Raw genomic sequence first — 9,699 nt, 5'->3', positions numbered from 1 at the left:
ATATTTTGATACAAAAATGTATATATACTTGTATGTTTGTTTGTTTGTTTGTATATGTACATTTACATATAAATACTATTCCTGTTTATGGTCTTAAAAAATGTACATAAATGTTCAAAATAAAGATTTCAATCGATCAAACTATCAAATTATATTTTTTGTTATTTAGGGAGTTAAGAAGAGAGTTTAGGTGAAAGCTTGGGAAGAGATCTGCAGAATGATTGTTAGAGAATAAAACATTTAGTGTGTAATATGATGAAGCTGATGATGACATGTTTAACTGTGATGTCATCAAAACACAACCTGCTGTGTCACCTGATGACATTAATATTGCGTCACTTCCTGTCAGAACAAAGTGACACATGGCTGAAAAAGCTTAAAGCTAATACAAAATACACATGAAGCGATAGATGAGAGTTACGATCTTTAATCGTTTTGTAATAAAGTGTTAATAAAGTTTGATTGAGCGGCTGACGCACAGGGGCTCTGTGACGTGGTGCACGGCCCCTTTAAATGCAGCGGATGACGTCAGCGGCTCGGGTTTACTTGCTTTGTTTGTCCGGAGCTGTTTTGGCTTCAGACTCCGAGGAGACGAGCAGAGAAGCAGCGACACCTCCGCCGACTGTCACCGAGCTGCGCCGTTAAACGCGTTGACCGCATATAAACCAGCTACTAACTGTGTCATAACACCGAGAGAGATGCCGTCCGACAGACCCTTCAAACAAAGGAGGACATTCGGTAAGAAGACACCGAGGCGCTGTTTGTCCAGCTTTAAGCTAGCTGCCTTGAAAACAGCAGCTGAGCAGGAGAAGCTAGGCGGTTAGCCGGCCTGCTAGCCACCTAGCTTACCCAGTCTGTTGACAAGTGTTAGTTACATGACTATAACACGAATGTTGTGCAGCCTTTAGCAAGTGTCTCACGGCTGTTTACACCGTCTCGGATCGCTAGCATCATAGGACAGAAGCCTCTTAGCCTCTTAGCGCAAAGCTCAGAGGATATCTAATCTCACAGCCAAAAAATGGAGGAATAATACATTAAATCTCATTAAATGTAACCGATGCTGTGTCTTACAGTCGGTGTCTCCTGGCCTGTAAAGCTCATCTGTCTGCCTGTTAACGTCTAAAGGCCATCTGGGTCACTGTCACATTAGCTCGACGAGCCTTTGGGGGGGTTAGCAAGGCCTGACATGACCAGCTTCTGCTCCACAGCTGTTATTTTTTTAAGCTAGCTGCAGTATATTGGCTGTAAACATTTCAAAGGAAAACAACATGTGCTGACACATTACCCCCAGAACACGTGTTCACTGATTTATGGTGTAATTTGATGCCAAACGACGGCCCCTGTGTGGACAGGGAGGAGCCCAGACTGACATTACATAATGTGCTCCAACAGAAATGAGGGCTGAGCACCAGTGGAGACAGAAAAAACACCACTTCTACTTAACTGTGATGTTGTGTTTGGGTATAACCTCGTTATAAAGATGTCACTGTGTAGATACCAGATTGAGTTAATGAGGTAATAACACTCAGAGAGAGTTCTGGGCCGGTGAACCTGTCGGGTCTGTGGTTTACTGCTGTTTGTCTGAGTCACACTCAAACACAAGACTTTGACCGGAGCACAGAGACATTAACTCTTTGGATTACTTAAGTTTTATTAGTGGGTCCGTTACGGAGAAGTATTTGATAAACAAGGGGATGTTAACATATGAAACTTTCTGTTACTATCTTGGGACACAGGATGAGGAGGATTATATTCCTCTCTGACAGCAGGAATAACAGATCCAGTCCCGAGGGAAGTGTTTGGAAAGAGGAAGATACTCTATAAAGGGTGGAACATTATATTATTTATTTTAGACAAAGCCGAGGAACAAAGTGACCAGCTTTCTGAAATGAAAACCAGAGACATTTCCAGTTTGGCAGTTAACATATCATAAATAAATATTCAGTGTTATTATTTATGAATCGGCCATCATCAGGCCAATATTCAGCATTTTTTTCTCCAACTCTTGATCTGTTATTTTTTTTCTGTCAGATTGCCGATGAAATAAACTCATTTTAGAAAACGTGCTAGTTCAGCTCTGATGCGACATCCTCTTACACAACGCCCCGCCCACAACACTGTCTGATTGATTAATAGCCCATAAATATTTAAATAATAAGAATCTGCAAAGTAACTAAATGTATCAAATACATGTTGTGGGGTTGAAGTGGAAAGTAGCAGAAAAATTCAATATTATATAAGATAGAACCTCAAAGTTGTAAATTCCATCACTGATTATTCTAAATGTTGAACAAAAAATGTTTATCGCCTCCAAACATCAATTATCAGTCTCTCTGTGGTCTCTCAGGAAGATTTTTGGCCTCTGAGCAGCTTTCACAGGAATTAAAAGGTTTCTCCTCCGTAGCTGTGTTCAGATTTCAAGCGTTAGATTGATTCATTTCTCTCCATAGTTTTCTCTAAATCTAGCACAAGCAGGTCGTCAGTAGAAGAAGACACACATGAAGCTGCTGTAGCGAGCAGCCTCCTCTGGTGGGCAAAACGAGCACAACTCTGTTGAGATGTTGAGCGGTAGGTTCTGCCTGCTGCCGGGTGTTTGTGGGCTGTTTTTAAAGAGCAGGAAATAACAAAAACTTCTGAGGTCAGGCCACAAAGGAAAGCTGGATTATCTCTTCTGTAATATTTTCAAATGTACCTAAACCCAAAGAAAAGTTTTTAAAAACGTGCTCTTACATTCTAATAGTTAGCGCCGACCCTTCCCACGGCCAACGAGGAAAAAAACACCCCAAACAAAGAAACCATTCACACTTCAACTGTGGCTCCTCGATCCCATCCGAGCTTTGAACCCCGGCCACTGTTTTTAAAAAAAAAAAAAAGAGAGAGGCTGATGTTTCTCTGAAATCATCCAACAGGCGGTTCTGAACACCAGAGAGGTCAGTGTGAGCTGTAAAATTAGATAGTGAGGTGGTAAAACGCTGAAATAGAGAGACAGGTAATATTCGCACACAAAGTAAAGTTCTGGGTGGAGTTGTGAAATATGTAATTGGAGTCCAAAGACACGAAGAATCAAACTTACAGAACAAGTTTGGATCAAATTGACCTCAAGAAAGGTCAGTTTGATCCAGTCCAATTTGATTTCTTGAGGTCAATTTGATGTCAGACAAATTTTCTGTCGATTTTAAGGATGTGACGAACACATTTGACCTTTAATGAAAGTGAGAGAAAATTCTTGATCCGTCTTTTAATCCAGATTCACACCAAAAGTCAAACGTGGTCACTTCTGGGCCGAGATTCAGATTTTCATGGAAATCTGTTGAGCAGTTTTTTGTGTAATCCTCCTGACAAACAAACAAACACATGAACCTTCCTTGAAATTAAGGGAAGATGTCGAGCAGGACGAGGCGGGTTAGAGAACACGACGGACGTCAGCAGATCAGAGACGGCGGAAACAGCGAGCGGTTCATTCCTCAGATCAGCCGGCCATGAGTAACGTGGACACAAAGACGTTTCTTTTAGCTGCAGGTTCAGCCGTCGTTAAAGAGTCACGCTGTGTGTGGAGGCAGCAGACGCTCGCTGCTGGTTCTTATTTCCATCTGAACGTGCCGTTTGTCACTTCCTGTGGATTTTCTGACAGAAACCAGGAAATTAAATTGGGCAAAAAGAAAAAAAAAAGGCCAAACATGCAGGAGGGATGTGACACGGAGCATCTTAGTGAGATTATGTGTTTTATGTTTTATGTTGACTGTGTTTTGTTTTGTTTGTGTTGAGGTAAAAAGATCCGAATCTTCAGTCTTCTGTTAGGACGAACATTTCTTTATTTTTATTGTGATTCTCTCTGATGTGTGTTTCAGCTGTGGGTTATTCAGACGACTTCCTGTGTTGCTCCACATATCTGTTACATCTGCTGTGAAGAGGATTTGAATACATTAGATTTAAGACAACAAATAGTGCCATAATTTTACAAATGTCTCTGAACAGGGGTCTTAAATTATGCACACAGACTTGTTTGTTCTCAAAATAGAGATGGAGAAAGTGTTGTTTTGATGATGCTGCTCTCTGGGTATGCATACATTTCTCATTTTGAACTTGAAAGAGCTAAAAACCAGACTGTCAGTATTAGCGAGGGAGTTACAGCTTTATATGAGCACAGATGAGTCTGTTATAAAGTTAACGAGTTGTGTCTTTTGTTGCCCACAGCTGACCGGTGCAAAGAGGTCCAGCAGATCCGTGATCAGCACCCCAACAAGATCCCTGTAAGCTGCTGTTCAAATCTGATTTCTACACGACACACCACACTCTGTAATACACCACAGTGCAGACAAGGCGCCTGTGAAAGGCTTCTTTGTGCTCCGGCATGTTAAATCTACATATTCTCTTGTGCAGCTTTTTAGAAGTGATGAACCTGCGACTGCTGCAGGACAGAAAAACAGAGTATTGTGTTACACAACAGTGAAGTCAGAGAACTGTTGACAGACCTGTCAAAGTACAAATACTTCCAGGTATCTTTACCTTTGAACACCTGAACTTTCTCCTCCTCACAGCTTCAGAACAGCCTCGTTACTTTAGTTTGATGCGTCTGAGGTGAATTCTGGATTTTTGTTATTTCCCAACATCAGCAGACTGATGTGGACCAATCAGACGCAGCGAGACGAGACAAAGACGTAAAAGCCGTAAGAAGCCGTAAACAGACAGAGAGGGAGGCTGGAATGTGGAGAAAAGGCGTGTTAGTGTCTCGTATCTGCAGAGAGTTTCTGATTTTCTCTCTTTGTTGCTGCTCGGGACGCTTTACCAACCCAACATGTGTCTATTTGACGTCCTGGGAATGAGACTCAACAATCAACTGTCTTTGTGGTGCGTTCAGGAACAGCTGGGACAAATCCTACTGATTCTACCTTTAACTCTAATAGTCTTTGAATTCTATTAATATGACGTGAGCTTCAGTTAGCTTTGAGCACAAATGTCCTTCAGAGGGAGACTTTTTACTCTGATACTCTGAGTCCATGTCAGAGCCTGAACTCTGTTACTGTACTGGAGGAAACAAGATGGATCAGAACTTCTACTTTCACAGAAGTATCTGAACTTGTACTGGAGGACAGAAAAAAATAGACTCGTGTGATCAGTGTTGGATCAGTATTATAACCTTATATTAGCTTATTAATAACATTCTAATATTGGCTGCTGTTTGTTCATTTTAAGCCTTTGTGAACACGAGACAGCCACTGTTTAATTTCACCTCCTTCCTGCTGACTTAACACACAACATAATATATTGCCACACACGTCTCTGTTCAAATCTTCTTCATAATGTTTATAAAGAGATTCTTTCTGTGTTGCTGACTGACCTCCTGTTTGTCGTGTGTCGTTGCTGCTGCAGGTCATCATTGAGAGATATAAGGGAGAGAAACAGCTGCCTGTTCTGGACAAGACCAAGTTCCTGGTACCGGACCACGTCAACATGAGCGAGCTGGTCAAGATCATCAGGTAAACACACACACACACACACACACTCTCTCACACAGACTGCAGGTTGCTGGATTGGATGCCAGTGTATGTTGAGGTCAGTGAGGTGTATGTTTGGTATGTGCGTGTATATTTGGAGCTGTCTGTTAGCGTGTTCAGATGTGACGGCCTGCTGAGGCGACAGTCGACCAGTTTGTTTACAACCAGCGCAGCGAAGGAGAGGAGAGCTCTTCACATCCAGCCGGAGATTCATGGGCCAGTAAATTAAGATTTACAGTCACACAGTGCAGAAATATCAGAATAGAGCCATGGATATATTGATAACTATAAATCTTATATGCTGATGAAGCAGAAATGTGAAGGCAGTTATTTTAGTGATATATTCACAGTTTATCTGCACGTTGTAGTTCAGTCTCCAGAGTTCAGGAAGGTTTTGGCAGAAGAGCTTCGACGGATGAGTGAACGCTGGAGGATGAAAAGAGGAGAAACACAGAACGTGAGCTAAAAACAAGGAGAGCAGTGAGGCCGATCAAAGCTGCTCAGTTATTCATAAAATGATCGAAATCACAGTGTAATATCCAAAACGCAACAACTGCAATTATTCTATGAAGGCAAATGTGTGACAGAACAGTGTTTTAATTAACTGTTGTAGCGCTGCAGAGACGCTCTGGTCTCCACCGTTTGTTCTCCAGACGTAATAAAACAGCTGGAGAAATGCCACATCATCATGATTTTACTAGTTTATCATTGACAGTGAAAACTGTAATGTAAAATTTTATCTTCCATAATAATCATGAATATCTCAACCTCGTCTCAGCTCGACTGCTTCTTGATTTTGTCTGATAAAAATATTTTATTTTTTAGTTTATAAAGAAAAATTGTCTGTTGCAGCTTTGAGTCAAGCTGATGGCAGAAGCGGCAACGATGAGTCGACAAATCAATGAGTCGATCGACAGAAAATCATTCATCATCTTCATTTTTCAGATGTGAAACTGCTGGTTCCAGCTTCTTATTTGTAGTAAAATGTGCATTATTTGCCTCTGAAATGTAGAGAAACACAAGTTTAACATTTCAGAAAATGAAACAGGTCAAGTAAAGTACACATACCTCAAAGTTGTACTTTTGCAGAGTACTTGAGTAAATGTACGTGATGCGTTCCATCACTGGCTGCAGCCGGAGTTCATGAAAAGAAGGAAGAAAAAAGCAGAGAGAAAGATTAGAACAGTAAATTTGTTTGAATGATGGAGGATGTGGGGACAGAAAGATGGCGGGTGGTTGTTCTGATCACACACTTGTTGCTGCAGGTTTTAAAAACGCCCTTTGAAAAATGTGTTTTGACAAAAAACAGGGCGGCTTGCAGGTGAACTGTGCTCAGGAAAACACCGGTTCTCCTGGGGACCCGTTTCCAGCAACACGTCTTAGTGAGATCAGCATCCAACAAGTGACAGAAAAAAAACCTAACTTCTCCCTTTCTCCCTCCAGGCGCCGGCTGCAGCTGAACCCCACGCAGGCCTTCTTCCTGCTGGTCAACCAGCACAGCATGGTGTCCGTGTCCACACCCATCTCCGAGATCTACGAGCAGGAGAGGGACGAGGACGGCTTCCTCTACATGGTCTACGCCTCGCAGGAGACCTTCGGCTGCTAGGCAGGGGGAGGGGAGGGAGAGCGGGACATCTTCAGGTGCTGGGAGGATGGGGAGAGGGTAGAGGGGGACGCTTGAGGGGTAAAGAGAGGTGTACGGTGTCAGAAACCACCAAACTCCACGGTCCTCTCCACTTTGTTGCATTGCAAGCCCACGTAGCAGCACCCCGTCAGCCAGTGTACATGTGACAGACGCCCCCTGTCACTCTCTCTCCGTCGTAGTCGAGCACCCTCTTCTTCATTTTGGTCAGTAACTTCAACACTAGCTACAGAAGCCAGAGGACATCCTGTGCGTCTTTCCTGCCCTCAGAGTGAGAATTCAGAATCAAACCTGCGAGTGATTCGAGTTTTGTTTTCTCTCTTGTTCTTTTGGTTCCACACAGTTCTCTTATTTTGAAAGGGTGCGACTAACAAACCGATGTTTTTGCGAGTAAAATTGATTTTCATCCTCAAAACTATACAAAAAAAAGCAAAAAAAAGACAAGCTGAACTTGAACCCGGGCAGTTTCATGCGAGCCAGTTGGAGTCCATGATGTCGTCTGCAGCTCGCTGACGTGTACGCAGGTGAAACAGCACAGGTAGATTCATAACTATCCAGTCATTTATATCCTCATCACTGCAGTAGTACAAGCTAGATACAAGATAGATTCATGGTGATTGTTGTTTTACCTTTTAACTTTTTTAACATAGTTTTTTTTAATCATTGTCTTTATCTGGACACGTTAGCTGTAGTTTAGTTTGTGTAATTTAGCCACTTTTGTTTTAATCATACATTTACCATCAGCCTGAAGCTCAACTTGCCAACTCTCCGCTGGCTACCGAGTAGCTGACAATCAGGCTCGATCTTACTTTGATACTCGTAAATTTAATAACACTTTACATGTGCAATATTTGTCCCCTCACACCCTGAACGCCACACGATATCGGCAGCACTACTCTCTCCTGTAAAGCTACTGTCATGTACTGACTGCTCACTCATAGAAGGGAAGTTAGCGTTAGCGCCATTAGCCACATGCTGCTACATCCTATCAGAGAGGATGTTTACAGACTGAACTTGATGTCTTTTTGCCCCCTAAGCACAATACACACCTGTAGTGTCACTACTCACCTGTCTTCCTGCACACAGAGCTCACCCACATCATAAACAACCAATCAGGTGCAGCAGATTTAAAGGCCTACGCTGTAGATTTTTAGGCAGTGGAAACAGGAGGGATGCACTCTGATCCGACAGACTGGAAGTTAGATGCTTGCTTGCTTTTCATGCTTGGTTAAAAAATAAATAGGAGGAAAAAAACCCAAATGTCAGAGATGAGATCATTGTGTGGCTTGAAACTGACAGTGTTGGTCAGGATGAGCAGCACAGGAGGGGACACCGCCTGCACAGAGGCAAACAGAGGCTCACAAGCAGTCACACGGGGATGATTACAGGACAGGACGGGTTTGTTTTCCCACATTGGCTCCAACAGCAGCAGCAGTGAAATGCCAATAAAGTGATCCCATTTTGTAAATTAGGCGGAGCGGATGCAGCCCGCAGTTGGCAGCAGTGGAAAGCCAGGAAGTAATCAGATCCCAGTTCAGCCTTTCAGGTGAGCCAGGTGAAGTCAGGCCCTGCGTTATAACACCGTTTGTCGTCTGCGAGGGCGATGCCCCCTCCTGGCCTCGTGTCCGACCGCTTGTAAGAACGCTGCGTGTGTCATGGTAGCATAGAGTCGAGCATTAGACATAAAATGTATTTAATGTCAGAAATGAATGAGCTTCTTTTGCACATAAATTAATACCAATATAAAAAGAGTTGGCATAGAGGTTTTTTTTAGGAATTACTTTATCTATATAACAGTTATCTCTTCTTTTGTATCTACTCCTGTTCTGTAGAGCCCTGCTGCTCTCCGTACGTCTGTCTGCCTTTGTTTCATAAGACTTTATAGACGAAAGAGGTTGTGATGCACTACAAACCTTGCATGTTTTGACTTTTTCTTTTTTTATAAATGTATATTGATTTTACGCAATAGATATAATTGTATTGTTTAATTAAGAAAGAAGAAAAAAAAAGTCTTTTTAGATGTTTCCCAAAACCAAAAACTGAAAATAAATGTATGTGTATGTTTGAAACAAAACAAAAAAACACGTGTGTGCGTATAAACGATCATATAATCGAGCTGTATTACAAAAGTGTGTTTTTTCTTTAGGCTTCCTGACGTTGTCACTGTTTGGAGGGTGTACATAGACGCATTGCTACAACCTTATTCAAAGCATTTGCCAATAAATAAAAAAAGTTGCCTTTAACGTACTTTTCTTGTCTTTTATCTGTTCTGCACTGATGTTGAAGAAGGTCGACTGTTTTTCCTTCATGGCTCATCTCCTGCATTTTTTTTTTTTGTACACTGGCTGAATTCAAGTCTCTCATTAACTGAACTAAGACAAGTTTTATCACATCAATAACTACACGGCTAACTGTGCTAACCAGCTAATAAACTATAGTGAGCAGCAGTTAGCGGTTAGTTAAGGTCCTCTGTTGTTTTGGAGCTTTGCTCAAAGTCCATTTCTTACAAACTACACCTTTAAATTATGTCAAGCATTCAGAGTGAAGAGCAGCAGGAACACG

General features: G+C 42.1%; 1 protein-coding gene across 1 annotated transcript; it reads left to right on the top strand.

The window, feature by feature from the left end:
- Positions 1–535: 535 nt before the first annotated feature.
- Positions 536–9,384, top strand: map1lc3a (microtubule-associated protein 1 light chain 3 alpha). Its single transcript, XM_037100559.1, has 4 exons — positions 536–738; positions 4,195–4,250; positions 5,371–5,477; positions 6,939–9,384. Exons 1-4 carry the CDS (start codon positions 699–701, stop codon positions 7,099–7,101), a joined length of 366 nt encoding a protein of 121 aa, XP_036956454.1. The 5' UTR covers positions 536–698; the 3' UTR covers positions 7,102–9,384.
- Positions 9,385–9,699: the final 315 nt, after the last annotated feature.

This window comes from Acanthopagrus latus, chromosome 6, assembly GCF_904848185.1.
Source record: "Acanthopagrus latus isolate v.2019 chromosome 6, fAcaLat1.1, whole genome shotgun sequence".
NCBI lineage: Eukaryota > Metazoa > Chordata > Actinopteri > Spariformes > Sparidae > Acanthopagrus > Acanthopagrus latus.
Note: the sequence above shows the minus strand (reverse complement) of the source record. Positions and strands in the feature narration are given on the sequence as shown.

Excerpts from the sequence above, each read along its gene's own strand:
- map1lc3a (XM_037100559.1), top strand. The coding sequence starts at position 699 with ATGCCGTCCGACAGACCCTTCAAACAAAGGAGGACATTCG. Across the intron at positions 739-4,194 it reads CAAACAAAGGAGGACATTCG|CTGACCGGTGCAAAGAGGTC; the intron begins GTAAGAAGACAC and ends TGTTGCCCACAG. Across the intron at positions 4,251-5,370 it reads AGCACCCCAACAAGATCCCT|GTCATCATTGAGAGATATAA; the intron begins GTAAGCTGCTGT and ends TTGCTGCTGCAG.